At 43.5% G+C, this 15,386-nt stretch overlaps 2 protein-coding genes across 2 annotated transcripts; both read right to left on the minus strand.

Moving 5' to 3' along the window:
* Positions 1-1,740: 1,740 nt before the first annotated feature.
* On the minus strand, positions 1,741-9,778 carry LOC119219649 (coagulation factor XI-like). Its single transcript, XM_037474963.2, has 10 exons — positions 9,680-9,778; positions 7,062-7,149; positions 6,820-6,976; positions 5,963-6,072; positions 5,505-5,667; positions 5,203-5,321; positions 4,980-5,112; positions 4,715-4,821; positions 2,111-2,270; positions 1,741-1,987 (listed from the first exon to the last, which is right to left on the minus strand). The coding sequence occupies exons 2-10, from the start codon at positions 7,120-7,122 to the stop codon at positions 1,885-1,887; spliced, it is 1,113 nt and encodes a 370-aa protein (XP_037330860.2). The 5' UTR covers positions 7,123-7,149; positions 9,680-9,778; the 3' UTR covers positions 1,741-1,884.
* A 1,480-nt stretch (positions 9,779-11,258) lies between these two features.
* On the minus strand, positions 11,259-14,905 carry LOC119219650 (coagulation factor XI-like). The gene is made up of 10 exons (XM_037474965.2): positions 14,877-14,905; positions 14,088-14,175; positions 13,846-14,002; positions 13,364-13,473; positions 12,905-13,067; positions 12,611-12,729; positions 12,389-12,521; positions 12,153-12,259; positions 11,649-11,808; positions 11,259-11,525 (listed from the first exon to the last, which is right to left on the minus strand). Exons 2-10 carry the CDS (start codon positions 14,146-14,148, stop codon positions 11,423-11,425), a joined length of 1,113 nt encoding a protein of 370 aa, XP_037330862.2. The 5' UTR covers positions 14,149-14,175; positions 14,877-14,905; the 3' UTR covers positions 11,259-11,422.
* Positions 14,906-15,386: the final 481 nt, after the last annotated feature.

The raw sequence follows: 15,386 nt of genomic DNA on the forward strand, positions 1-15,386 counted from the left end.
CTCTGGGTGAGCTTCACTTCCTGTCCTGTCCTGTGATTGCCTGATTGCTTCCACCTGTATCCAATCACCTTCACCTCCCTTGTGTATTTAGGCCCCGTGTGCCTGTTGTCCCTTGTCGCGTCATTGTCTCTTGTCACTCATCGTTGGTGCACGTTCCTCTGGCTTTTGTTTGGTGAATAAAGAGCACCTTCTGTAAACGTTGAATCCTGCGTTTGAGTACTGCCTTCTTCGACCTGCACCAGCACTCCAACCTGACAGAATGACGCGACCACAGAAGGACTCAGCAGGTTTTGATTCTGACAGCCCTTTTTGGGGAACTCGCCTGGCTCATGGGGGTCCACTCAGCGTGCAGCAGGCTGCCCGGCGCAACACCGGCACCGGCTTGCCAGCGTACTCCTGGAGCGACTTGGGGCCCGACTACATTGATTTTAGGAGCCCTTTCTTCCAGTGGAAGACGATCGTCATTGTTGGCCCAAGGAGCTACCAGGAGGAATGCTTCGAGCTCCGGGATCTCCTCAATCCAAGGAGAAGGAGCCCAGGGTGGAGGAGACGACGAGCCCCCCCAGTCCCGGCACCTGATTCAGCCCCCAGACGCCCGTCCCAGCCCGAGTGGGCTCCCAGACGCCCGTCCCAGCCCGAGTGGGCTCCCAGACGCCCGTCCCAGCCCGAGTGGGCCCCCAGAGTCCCGTCTCCGCCCGTCCCGGCCCCCAGAGTCCCGTCTCCGCCCGTCCCGGCCCCCAGTCTCCGCCCGTCCCGGCCCCAAGACTCCAGTCTCCTGGCCCGTCCCCACGGCCCCTGATCGTGCCCCCTCCCTCCCATCCCTTGGTCCTCTCCCCTTGAGGGGGGAAGTGGGGTCAGGGGTTGGGCCGCCGGAGCCGCACCGCCCGGCGCCCCCCGCCACGACAACGCCGGAGCCGCACAGCTCGGCGCCCCCCGCCACGACGCACGGCCGCCGACCCGGCAGACCCCCCGAGACCCTGAGGCCTGGCCGCCGCCCCACCAGACCCCCCGAGACCCTGAGGCCCGGCCCCGCCCCGCCAGACCCCCCGAGACCCTGAGGGCCGGCCGGAACGGCCCCCCGAAGGACCCGACACATGGCCGCCATCACCCGGAGTTCCCCGCGCGGTCCAGGATCATCGGGTCCCCACCCTCCCTCCCTCCCCTTGTCTGATTTTTTCCGGTTCTGCTCCCCTTTAGGACCGTCTGGAATTCGGTCCTTGAGGGGGGGGTTCTGTCACGGTTTGGGCCCTCTTCCTGTCTTATTTTGTAGTTTTCTTGTCTCTCGTGTCTCTGGGTGAGCTTTACTTCCTGTCCTGTCCTGTGATTGCCTGATTTCCACCTGTGTCCAATCACCTGCACCTCCCTTGTGTATTTAAGCCCCGTGTGCCTGTGTTCCCTTGTCGCGTCATTGTCTCTTGTCACTCATCGTTGGTGCACGTTCCTCTGGCTTTTGTTTGGTGAATAAAGAGGACCTTCTGTAAACGTTGAATCCTGCGTTTGAGTCCTGCCTTCTTCGACCTGCACCAGCACTCCAACCTGACATGATAACGCTAAATGTACGAAAACTGAGCAGGATTTTAGACATTCAGATTTTAGGATTCAGACATTGACCTCAGGTTCATTGACTTATTCAACCTCTATATTTAAATCCAAATTTTTATGTAGAAGACTAGCAAGCGTTTGCGATTAACAGTGTACAGAATACTTACTTCCAAATAAATGAAGCAAGTTAGAAGCCAATCAATGTTCTGTGTTTTATTGCTCTACACACAAAAATAATCATGTACACGTTGCAGTAAACTGATGTTAGGAAAAAAAAACAACAGATCAAGGGGCCATATTAAAGACCAAAACAACAATATCTTTTTGTGTTTCTGCAGCAATTTACAGGCAGTTCCTCAGTTGGAAACCTGATACAACATTGTCCACTTTGGTGACTCTAGGAGGAGCGGGCATGGTGATGGCACGCTTGAGGAAGCAGCGGCGCCTAAAACACAAGATCAACAACAGCATCTTTAAAATGTCCTGAATTGTTGGAACAGTTTTATTTTTTAAATGTAAATCATTTGTGTCAATGCAGGTTTGCATGCATGCATTTAAGGGAATTTACCTGATACTAGTCTCGGGAAAGTCTGGCTTGACATAAGTGTAGAATTGGCAGTTAGAATCCTCATTACAGGTCCTCTGACAAGAGGCCGCATCATCTGTCACTTCAAAGCGAATGTCACTACCTCCGAAATCGACTCCTTCAAGAGCAACGTTAACCCAGCCTTGAAGCAGAGAGGAACAAGGTCAGACTGCTGAACTACAGAAATATTTTATCATCAAGAAAAGGAAAAGATAGACGGATGAAGTTGCTGAATGATTTCAGTTGTTGGAAGATATTGCATAATAACTAAATCCAACATACTTCATAGCTTATCCATAATAGCATCCTGGCCAGTATTAGAGAAAAACGGGCAAAGATTTGTGTGTTATTCCTAAAATGATCAAATGAATTTAAGGTACCACTACCATTCAGTGAATGTTGTCTTTTTATGATGGAGATGAAGCATGTAATGTTTGGCTTTGCCATAACGTTTTAATCACAAATGATCAAACTAATATTTTAGATTTTGACTCCTAGCCGAGTGCATTAATTGTAATTGTTCTAAATGCTGAGAATAAATAACTTAATAATGCAAACAATACCACAGCAGGCTGTGAAAAGTCATTCATGAAAAGTGTGTTTCATCCTGAGGGAACGTGTTTGGTAAAATCCATAGCAGTCCATTTATCATTTTTAAGACAATTTTCTAAAACTCAAAAGCAGAGTTGAAAAGTAACAAATTACATTTAATCGCGTTACTGTAATTGAGTAGTTTTTTGTGTACTTCTACTTTTTAAAGTATTTTTTAATGTAATTTTACTTTTACTTAAGTATTTTTATGTTTGAAGTATTGTACTTCGCTACATTTTAAATCATATCCGTTACTGAGTAAAAAAAAAAGATCGCCCCAAGGAAACTAAGGTCACTGCATTGATTGAGTGATGAGCGGGAGAACGAACGCGCTAAACAAGAATGATGGAGACGGACAAAACAAATGCTAAACCGGAAGTACGTAGATTTTCACAGTAAGATGACAGCGGTTCCCAGGGTAACAAGAGGAGAAAAGTTCATTAACGGATATAAATAAATAATCCTGGTCTGACGGGATGTGTTAGCAGCAGTAGGTGACTACACTCGCTGCTCTTGGCTCTGATATTTATTGTCCACGTATTGTTTTGCTTCAGTGAGCAGAGCAGAGACAGTTTAAGGAGATCGCAAAGTAAACGGTCTGCCCCTGGAGTGCATTACGTCCCGACGTCAGCGAACCATCGGTCTGACCGTCAGCGCCACACCCCGTCAGTGACGCCACCCCCCCCCCGTCAGCCGTTCGCGCCGATCGTCAATGGCCCGCGTTCGGTTGAAGTCGGCAGTATCTGCCCGAACCTGAAATGAGTTTGACTCCCCTGCTTTACTGAATCCACAGTTCATGCCATATTTAGTGGTTGTAGTAATGTTTAAAATGTTTTATTGGATGATCTGCACTAAAATCATCTCTTTTATTTTTATTTGATTATTTTTGCTATTACACTTTAATTTGTAAAGGTCTTCCTTCAATTAAAAACAACTAGATTGAGATTTATTTTCCCTTGTCTTTTTTTAACTACACTAGAATCCCACACCCCAACCAGCTGTTAAAAAAGAAACTCAGTAACTTCTACTCTGAGTAAATTTTTAATGAGCTACTTTTTACTTTTACTTGAGTGGTAGTGGAGTGGTTTACTAGACTGCTAACTTTACTTGTACTTCAGTAAAATTTTACTTAAGTAACAGTACTTTTACTTGAGTAGAACATTTTGTTACTCTTTCCACCTCTGCTCAAAAGACAGGTGATCAGCAAAATAATTGGAATGAATCATCTGGGAATAATGAAATATCTGTATGCGTCAGCAAGTTTTTTTCAATTACTAAGTGAGAACTGTAGTGAGTAATCCTTGTCTCACCTTAAATCCTTTACTCACTATATCACATGATATGATTGAATTGGTCATTCCATATGGTGCCGGTTAAGGCTGGGCGGTAAGGCCAAAAAATCATATCACGGTATTTACGAAGATTCTGACGGTATCCCGTTATATGAAGGTATTGTTATTTTTTCGTGTAAACACGTTCATTTATTGACCCAGAAAAAGGACCGCCGACTACCCAAACAACTGGCCAGCGAGTTATCTTGTTAGCGTGTTAGCATGTTAGCTCGTGGGCGTGTTATGACTAGTGTTGCCACCAAAGGCAATACCAGCGGATCATCTAGCTACAGAGCTGACGTGACTTCTTTTTTTGAGCTGTACCCAGCATGCAGTTTGGCGGTATAATTTCTTGAAGGAACAATTAAAGTTACAAATTGTTTATGTGTCACAAGCTGTTGTGTCGTGGTGTTTTACCCTGTTGTAAAGGGTTTGTTGTGAGTTAGTCATTGTTGTAATAAAGTCATAACCATGACTCAAATGCACCATACGTAAGACAAGTAGCGCCAACAGCTGCGGTATAAGGATGAAGGAGTTGAAATATATTGTTCCTCAATACCGGTGTGACTGTACGTGAAAATTTCATAACCTACCGGTACACCTCCCAGCCCCAGCATATGTGTTCTTTGGTCTACTGACAGTGTTAATATTGATTGATACATACTGTTGTCTGGCCGACAGAAGCGTGCCGGTAATCCAGATGTGACTCCAGCTTTTGCTTTGAGAATCATTGCATTGCCGTTTACCTTCAGCTGACAATTGAAGTTGTCACTGCAACAAACAAAATAATTAAAATTAAAATCAAGCCTTGAAGGAAATTATGTCTATTGTTTTAAATTTGTAACACCATTTAACAAAAGATTTGTAACAAAATTTCACAAATATCACACAGACGAGATTGTCTAATTAGAGAAAAACTGTTTGAGTACCTGACAAAAGTGAAGGAGGCGCAGACTGTGTGAGCAGAGCACAGATTCTGACAGTGTCCAGGGGAGGCAGCAGGAAGAACCAAAACGTTTTCTTCTGTGATGTTGGTGTTTAGAAAAAGCTTTCCCTGACATACTGAACAAAACATTGGTAACACATTAGGAGAACAATCATTGCATTTTCAGACTTTATTCCAAATGCTTTCACTATGATTGTTTTTTGTACCTGGTTTGCCCCATTGAGGTGTTTCTGCTTTTTTGGAGAATCCAGACACTACACCAGCTTTTCTTTCAACAATTGGAAGTGTTGGCACTGCCCAGCTAAATTTAAGGTAGCACGTGTACCTTTAACAAAACAAGAAATTGCATATTAAGGTAATTGAGGAGCCTGTGTCAGGTGTTTTAGGAGAAAAGCATCCACCTTGTTGACTGAATTAAAGCAACTATGTAAAACATTTAGCCAATACAGATACAGAACGGATACATTCATTTTCACGTGCAGTGTAAAATCACTAAATGCAGTTTTACCTTAAATTTTCTATTGTGAAGCGTCCATTTTGGAAATTGAAAAACTGACAGGCAGGGTCTTGTGTGCAGGCCCTGCGACACTCCTCAGCATCTTCTGTGAACAAGGCTCTGTAGTCAGCACCTGGGAAGTCCAGGCCAGGGTACATCCGAGGCAGACAAGGCTCTGGCAGACAGAAAAAGTTAAGGAGAGTGTGGTCATGGATCAATAATTATTACAGTATTACAATACAGAGACTGTTACCCTGTGAACGTGATTAGGCTTCTAGCATGCTATAACATGTTGCTCAAGTAAAGATTGAAGAAAGCATTGACATGAATGTGATTCTACACAAACTTGATACCGAAAATATTTTTGGATCTTGTTTGTTATGAATAAAATTACACTAACCCTGTTCATTTAACTTCCAAAGTTGCAAATTAGCGGTCGGCACAACAGTTCTAATTAATTGTGAGCCTACTTGGATCTGGTCTGCAGGGTTTGAGAGAAAAGCCGGAGGTGACCCCCTGCACCGGAGTCTTCACTTTAGGTTCTCCAGAGGAACTGGACTTGAGGAGGCAGAAGAAGTTCCTGCAGGGAAAAGCAGAAGTTGTGTTTTTGACGTTATCTCTGAAGTATTTAGTGGCATCTAGTGGGGTTGCATATTCAAACCAACTGTACACCCGTCAGCTCACAATTCCCTTCCAAGTAAAACCAAGAACCGGTGGCCTTCAGGTAACGCAATAAGGAGAAAAGGCAATGCGACTAGCGAGTGTCCGGGTGCATCTTCTGTTCTACTGATAAAAGATGGTGGTGTTACATGGCATGCTCTTTTCAAAAGGTGTTGCTCTCTATGTAGAGGTAACGGATTAACTGAGGTAACAAAGAGATTTGATTCTTAGCCATGCAGCTTGGAAGCTACCAACATGTTTCGGGCATTGTTGGTCCTAAAGTGGTCCGTTTGCCACTTTTCCACCTTCTGTTTCACAAGTGAGGAAATCCTTTGTTCAGTTCTTCCGTTTGTTTTACAACCAATGAAAAACGCTTTATCCAGCTTCAACTACCGTCTCGGTCTCTCCAATCTAAGTGACTGCAGCACGCTGCACTTTTGTTTCCAAGGTCAACGTACACTAGAAGTAAACAAAGTTACCTGCATAAAATGGTGTATCGCACAAATCTCGGCCACAATAGCTGCATCGATCAATGTGGTAATTTAGACGGCAGGTTGGAGTTTGTTTTCGTGGCGCATTCTCGGAGTCCAAAACGTATTTTCGCCGTCACTTTCTGTAAAGTATTGCAGGCATTTCAAAATGTGTTGGCACACTGTTTGTTATGTACCTGTTGTTTTGGGTCCACTCAGCAGGGAGATAGGTGAAAAAGAGACAGGCCGGGTGCTGGGTGCAAAGTTGCTGACAGTGATCAACATCAGGAGAGATGACAGTTTGGATGTCGGATCCAGGGAAATCTACATCCTCCAGAAGCTGTTCTCTACATTCTAAATGAATAGAAAACAGAAATGTATTCATACAGTACATCCTACTATATATATGTGATGTAATTACAATACTTTAATGTATTACCTTGACTAAGGGAGAGGCTGCAGATTGACAGCAGAACCCCTAAAATGAAAAGTGTTTTCATCTTCAGTTCTGAGTTGGGGAAGAATTCCTGAAACAAAGGTTTGTCAACTTTTTCAAAGTCCAGATCCAGATAAAATCAACAAAATGTGGGAACAGTTTTTTCATTGCTTCATAGTCATGTACAGTACAATTCTTACTTTAACACAGGGGCTTTAAACTCGCGGCCTGCGGGCCAATTGCGGCCCTCGGGATGATATTTTGTTGCCCCCACCGTAATATGAAAGTTTAATGTTGGTGTGGCCCGCGAGTTTCATATTGTAGCAACCCCGCTGTTAGCTGCTGTGTGGGACACTGTTATGATGTTCTGGTTTCCCACTATGTGCCTGCCCAGTGAATGCAGCACGCGTTTGAGTGCCATGGGGGGCGGGGTTGTGTGTTTGTGAGAGTGATTGAGAGAGCCGGGAGAGAAAAGTATGAGGTGCCGTTTAGGACTTAACTACTGAGACACTCTCACACACGCTACTGAGACACTCTCACACACACTACTGAGACACTCAACACACTCACACACACTACTGACACACTCTCACACACACTAGTGAGACACTCAACACTCTCACGCACACTACTGAGACACTCTCACACACGCTACTGAGAAACTCTCACACACACTACTGAGACACTCAACACTCTCACACACACTACTGAGACACTCAAAACTCTCACACACACTACTGAGACACTCTCACACACACTACTGAGACACTCAACACACTCACACACACTACTGACACACTCTCACATACACTAGTGAGACACTCAACACTCTCACACACACTACTGAGACACTCAACACTCTCACGCACACTACTGAGACATTCTCACACACACTACTGAGACACTCTCACACACACTACTGAGAACCTCAACACTCTCACGCACACTACTGAGACACTCAAAACTCTCACACACACTGCTGAGACACTCTCACACACACTACTGAGACACTCAACACACTCACACACACTACTGACACACTCTCACACACACTAGTGAGACACTCAACACACTCACATAGACTACTGACACACTCTCACACACACTAGTGAGACACTCAACACTCTCACGCACACTACAGAGACACTCTCACACACACTACTGAGACACTCACGCACACTACTGAGACACTCTCATGCACACTAGTGAGACGGGATGAGTGTCTCAATAGTGTGTGAGAGAGTGTCTCAGTAGTGTGCGTGAGAGTGTCTCAGTAGTTAAGTCCTAAACGGCCCCTCATAGAAAAGAGTGGCTTTGGATGTGCGGAGAGCAGGAAGGTGGCATTCCTAGTTTTCCGCCCTCTTTCGCGCGGGTCATGATGAATCCAGTGCTTCATTTGTAAATCACAAGGTACGACGAGCGCACGTCCTGGAACGCACATGAAACGACGCTTAAAACAGCACACATGACACTTACAATGCAGTGGGACTTATTTAGGCTATACTGCAGTGACGGTATCGGTCTTTGTGTCAGTGATTAATAAAGTGGCACATGTATAGAAAAATGTGATGATGTTACTGAAGGCAGCAAAAGCCTGAAACAAAGCAGCATTTGAACCCCGTGGTCACACAATGATGCTACCTCATATACTCCTGTACTCTCCCTCTTTCGGCTCTCCACTGCGCACCGCAGCGCGTAAAAGCGCAGATCCACACCTCATCCCAGCTCAGATCCCCGTGCATTGGATAGAGAAGCGTATAGTATAGTATAGTATAGTAGCGTAGTGTATAGTAGCAGCCGCTGTGTCTGCCTGGGACTTGGGTGGAGGGACGAAATCTGATGGGAAGGCATTACACCTCCGATCTACAGAATTGTTCATGTTTTTCAATATTCTATTCATGTTGAGATGAACCCATTGAAGTTAAACAAATGTTAGTAATGACATTTGAGAAGTTGGCTCCAAATTGGCTCCAAACCCACATTCAAAGTTCAGTTTGTTTAATGTGATTCCACTTCTTGGACTCAAATATTGACAGAACATTCTGAGAGGGACAGCTTTTGAGGACTACATTCAAATATGTTTGCATGGAAACCTACAGTGACCCAAATGACTAAAATTATATCAAAAGCCTGGAAAGCTGAAAGAGATAGTGGGACAACAACAACAGGAGGAGAGTTGCGTAGAGGTAGGATTGAAGGGGAGGGTTCAACTCAATCCAATAGTCAAAGAAGTGTATAAACTAATGCGTTGTGAATTTGTCTCGTTGATGTCTTTCCGGAAAGAGCTTAGGTTTATTTGCGTGTTGTTGCTTCAATAAATCTCTGTGAATTGAAGAATCCAGATCTCCAGTGTGTTCTATGGGTGTGTGTTACTGAGTGTCCCTGGTCTGTGAGGATGTGTTGGTCATCATCTTGAGTCAGATAGATAAAGTGTGTAAGTTAGAGAATAATTAGAAAATAGTTAAAACCACAAATAACTCAATCCAAAACATTAACCAGGGCAAATGCATATTTCTTAAAAGGGAAGCCAGCTAGAATACTCGAATGCAAAGAGTAAGAACAGATCATGCAACAGAAGAACAGATCATGTGTGGGGGCCACGGCCCCTTAATGGAAGTTACCTGGTAGCTGAGTTCCTTTTTGGGTTGAAAAAGAGATGGAAAGTGGTGTCTGCTTTTATGCAAGAGCCCTAAGTCAAGGGCCCTACCAAGAGCTCATACAGCACAGGGGAATTAGGGAGGGTTTGTGTTACCTTGTGGTTCCTATCTTTGGTTCTCCCTCCCTGTATGCTTTGGTTGGTTTATTCAGCCACCACAGCCATAACTTAAAACCTGATTCCTTGTGCCTTGACTACTTGGTCCACAAGTGGAATCCTCCAGTAAAGGCACAGTTTGGTTTCACACCTGTTAGATTATTTGTGTTTTCCAATCCTTTGATCTCCAAGTCATGCAATGAGGTGGGAAAATTGGGTAAAGAACACAAGGTGATGCTCAGAACCGTCCAACCGTATCGGATGCGAGGCGAGCACAGATATGGGACTTCTGTGTTGGTGGACAATACTGAGGAGAAAGCTACAGAGCCAACAATGTCGGACCTGGTGTCCCTTCTTCTGTGCCAGGTAGAGCAGCAGAAGGCCATAGACGGCAGACAGAACGAGAAAAATAGCAGACAAGAACATCGCCTCAAAATGCTTTCTCCTGAGCTGCAGGTCCAGATTAAAGAGTCTACTACAGGTATTACTGGAGGATTCCACTTGTGGACCAAGTAGTCAAGGCACAAGGAAAGTTTTAAGTTACGTTTTTTTTCCAAAACATAAACCAAGAAATGCGTATTAAAATGTGTCCAGCCAGCAGGAATAAAGGTGAAGAAGTGACAGGCCGGGTGCTGGGTGCAAAGTTGCTCACAGTGATTAACATGGGTGAAGAAGACAAATTGGATGTTTGATCCACCAAAATCTACATTCTAAATAAATGGAAAACAGAAAAATACTCTATGGGGCGCCGTTGGGTCGTGATGGAGACATAGCTGTTTTCTGGTATCCTCGCTAAACTCTGAACTCGGAGCATCTGCGATCGTTCCCCCTGCCCCGTCGAACGGCCATCGCTGAGCATCCGCATCTGCCAAACGAGGCCGTGATCGTTCCCCCCGCCCCGTTTAACGGACGGTCCGGACCCCGTCGATCGGACCATCTGCGGCCGTTCGAGATGTTCCGATCGACGGGGTGGGAAACGGTCGCGGTGCTGGGTACCCCTGCTCTATAGCAAGAGCTAATTCATACGGACTTGCCATCTTGGCTTGCTGCATGAATTACCGTAAGTACTGTAATTGTCAGTCGTCATGTCTGACCTTTAAACTCAACATTTATATTTAGATTTAACATTAGCATTTAACATTTATTATTTAACAACTTTGTGTTACTGCCAAACATTGTACTTGAAAAAGTTGTTGCATGTATTTACATGATTTTGTCTCTAAATGTTTGAAAAAGTGACATCTGAATATTGTCCTGCTTTTTTTATTCATATGATAACGCTAAATGTACGAAAACTGCACAGGATTTTAGACATTCCGATTTTAGGATTCAGACATTGACCTCAAGTTCATTGACTTATTCAACCTCTATATTTAAATCCACATTTTTATGTAGAAGACTAGCAAGCGTTTGCATTTGAAAGTGTGAATACTTACTTCCAAAAAAATCAAGCAAGTTAGAAGCGAATCAATGTTCTCTGTTTTATTGCTCTACACACAAAAATAATCATGTACACCTTGAAATGCAGTCAACTGATGTTAGGAAAAAAAACAGATCAAGGGGCCATATTAAAGACCAAAACAACAATATCTTTTTGTGTTTCTGCAGCAATTTACAGGCAGTTCCTCAGTTGGAAGCCTGATACAACATTGTCCACTTTGGTGACTCTAGGAGGAGCGGGCATGGTGATGGCACGCTTGAGGAAGCAGCGGCGCCTAAAACACAAGATCAACAACAGCATCTTTAAAATGTTTTCAATTGCTGGAATAGTTTTATTTTTTAAATGTAAATCATTTGTGTCAATGCAGGTTTGCATGCATGCATTTAAGGGAATTTACCTGATACTAGTCTCGGGAAAGTCTGGCTTGACATAAGTGTAGAATTGGCAGTTTGCATCCTCATTACAGGTCCTCTGACAAGAGGCCGCATCATCTGTCACTTCAAAGCGAATGTCACTACCTCGGAAATCGACTCCTTCAAGAGCAACGTTAACCCAGCCTGGAAGCAGAGAGGAACAAGGTCAGACTGCTGAACTACAGAAATATTTCATCATCAAGAAAAGGAAAAGATAGACGGATGAAGTTGCTGAATGATTCCAGTTGTTGGAAAATATTGCTTAATAACTAAATCCAACATAGTTCATAGCTTATCCATAATAGCAGCCCGGCCAGTATTAGAGAAAAACAATATTATTATCAAATAAATTGAAGGTACCACTACCATTCAGGGAATATTGTCTTTTTATGATGGAGATGAAGCATGTAACGTTTGGCTTTGCCATAACGTTTTTATCACAAATGATCTTTGGTCTACTGACAGTGTTAATTTTGATTGATACATACTGTTGTCTGGCTGACAGAAGCGTGCCGGTAATCCAGATGTGACTCCAGCATTTGCTTTGAGAATCATTGCATCGCCGTTTACTTTCAGCTGACAATTGAAGCTGTCACTGCAACAAACAAAATAATTACAATTAAAATCAAGCCTGGAAGGAAATTCTGTCTATTGTTTTAGATTTGAAACAAAATTTCACTGTAATAGACGAGATTGTCTAATTAGAGAAAAACGGTTTGAATACCTGACAAAAGTGAAGGAGGTGCAGACTGTGTGAGCAGAGCACAGATTCTGACAGTGTCCAGGGGAGGCAGCAGGAAGAACCAAAACGTTTTCTTCTGTGATGTTTGTGTTTAGAAAAAGCTTTCCCTGGCATACTGAACAAAACATTGGTAACACATTAGGAGAACAATCATTGCATCTTCAGACTTTATTTAAAATGCTTTCACTATGACTGTTTTTGTACCTGGTTTGCTCCCTTGAGGTGTTTCTGCCTTGTTGGAGAATCCAGACACTAAACCAGCTTTTCTTTCAACAATTGGAAGTGTTGGCACTGCCCAGCTGAATTTAAGGTGGCACTTGTACCTTAAACAAAACAAGAAATTGCATATTCAGGTAATTGGGGAGCCTTTGTCACCGCCCTGGTGTTGTAGGAGAAAAGCTGTATTAAACCAACTATGTACAACAATTAGCCAATACAGATACAGAACGGATACAGTAATTTTCACGTGCAGTGTAAAATCACTAAATGCAGTTTTACCTGAAATTTTCTAGTGTGAAACCTTCATTTAGGAAAGTGAAAAACTGACAGGCAGGGTCTTGTGTGCAGGCCCTGCGACACTCCTCAGCATCTTCTGTGAACAAGGCTCTGTAGTCAGCACCTGGGAAGTCCAGGCCAGGGTACATCCGAGGCAGACAAGGCTCTGGCAGACGGAGAGAGTGAAGGAGTGTGTGGTCGTGGATCAATAATTAATACAGTATTACAACACAGAGACTGTTACCCTGTGAACTTGAATAGGCTTCTAGCATGCTATAACATGTTACTCAAGTAAAGATTGAAGAAAGCATTGACATGAATGTGATTCTACACAAACTTGATACCGAAAATATTTTTGGATCTTGTTTGTTATAAATACAAATTATACTAACCCTGTTCGTTTAACTTCCAAAGTTGCAAATTAAAAGTCTGCATAACAGTTCTAAATAATTGTGAGCCTACTTGGAACTGGGCTGCAGGGTTTGAGAGAAAAGCCGGAGGTGACCCCCTGCACCGGAGTCTTCCCTTCAGGTTCTCCAGAGGAACTGGACTTGAGGAGGCAGAAGAAGTTCCTGCAGAGAAAAGCAGAAGTTGTGTTTTTGACGTTATCTCTGAAGTATTTAGTGACATCTAGTGGGGTTGCATATTCAAACGAACAAAACCAAGAACCGGTGGCCTTCAGGTAACGCAACAAGGAGAAAAGGCAATGCGACTAACGAGTCAACGTACACTAGAAGTAAACAAAGTTACGTTAAATGCGATACAATGTTTTATCGCACAAATCTTGGCAACAATATATGCATAGATTACCGCAATGATTTCAACGGCCATAACCATTTTCCTAATGTCTTGCAACAGTAGGTTGGAGTTTTTCAGGTGCATTTTCACAGTCCGGTTTTAGGAAAAGTATTTCAAAATGTGTTGGCACACTGTTTGTTCTTCACCTGTTGTCTTGGGTCCACTCAGCAGGGAGATAGGTAAAGAAGAGACAGGCCGGGTGCTGGGTGCAAAGTTGCTGACAGTGATCAACATCAGGAGAGATGACAGTTTGGATGTCAGATCCAGGGAAATCTACATCCTCCAGAAGCTTTTCTCTACATTCTAAATTAATAGAAATCAGAAATGTATTCATATAGTACATCCTATAACATATAAGTGGTGTAATTACAATACTTTAATGTATTACCTTGACTAAGGGAGAGGCTGCAAATAGACAGCAGAGCCCCTAAAATGAAATGCGTTTCCATCTTCAGTTCTGAGTTGAGGAAGAATTCCTGAAACAAAGGTTTGTCAACTTTTGAATGTTGAAAACAATGAAGGAACAGTTTTTTCATGGCTTCATAGTATCAGTCATATACAGTACAAATGACAGCGCAGTTACGACAAGCACAGGTCCCGGAACACACAAAAAGCGACGCTTAAAACAGCGCACATGACACTTACAATGCAGTGGGACTTATTTACGCTACACTGCAGTGACGGTATCAGTTTTTGTGTCAGTGATTAATAAAGTGGCATCTTGAGCAAAGGCAACATGTGTGTCCAGCAGAGAAGGGGAGGGTTCCACTCAATCCAATAGTCAAAGAAGTGTATAAACTAATGCGTTGTGAATTTGCCTCGTTGGTGTCTTTCCGGAAAGAGATTAGGTTTATTTGCGTGTTGTTGCTTCAATAAATCTCTGTGAATTGAAGAATGCAGATCTCCAGTGTGTTCTATGGGTGTGTGTTACTGAGAGTCCCTGGTCTGTGAGGATGTGTGGGTCCTCATCTTGAGTCAGATAGATAAAGTGTGTGAGTTAGAGAATAATTAGAAAATAGTTAAAACCACAAATAACTTAATCCAAAACATTGACGAGGGCAAATGCATATTTCTTAAAAGGGAAGCCAGCTAGAATACTCGAACGCAAAGAGTAAGAACAGATCATGCAAGAAGAACAGCCCCTGTGTGGGGGCCACGGCCCCTTAATGGAAGTTACCTGGTAGCTGAGTTCCTTTTCTGGTTGGAAAAGACATGGAACTAAAAGTGGTGTCTGCTTTTATGCAAGAAGCCCAAGCCATGGGCCCTACCAAGAGCTCATACAGCACAGGGGAATTAGGGAGGGTTTGTGTCTATCTTTGGTTCTTCCTCCCTTTATGCTTTGGTTGGTTTATTCAACCACCACATTGCTCCCTTGAGATTTAACTTAATATCTTGCTTTGTTAACTTTGGGGCCCTGTAAACGTCAATGGTTTTCTTGGTTTATGTTTTGGAAAAAAAACTTAACTTAAAACCTTCCTTGTGCCTTGACTAATTGGTCTACAAGTGGAATCCTCCAGTAAAGGCACAGAGTTGGGTTTTTCACCTGTTATAATATTCGTATTTTCCAAACCTTTGATCTCCAAGTTATGCAATGAGGTGGGAAAAGTGGGAAAAGATCACAACGTGATGCTCAGAACAGTCCAACTGTATCGGACGCGAGACGAGGAGAGATATGGGACAGTACTGA

The sequence above is a fragment of the Pungitius pungitius genome, chromosome 17 (assembly GCF_949316345.1).
Source record: "Pungitius pungitius chromosome 17, fPunPun2.1, whole genome shotgun sequence".
Lineage (NCBI taxonomy): Eukaryota > Metazoa > Chordata > Actinopteri > Perciformes > Gasterosteidae > Pungitius > Pungitius pungitius.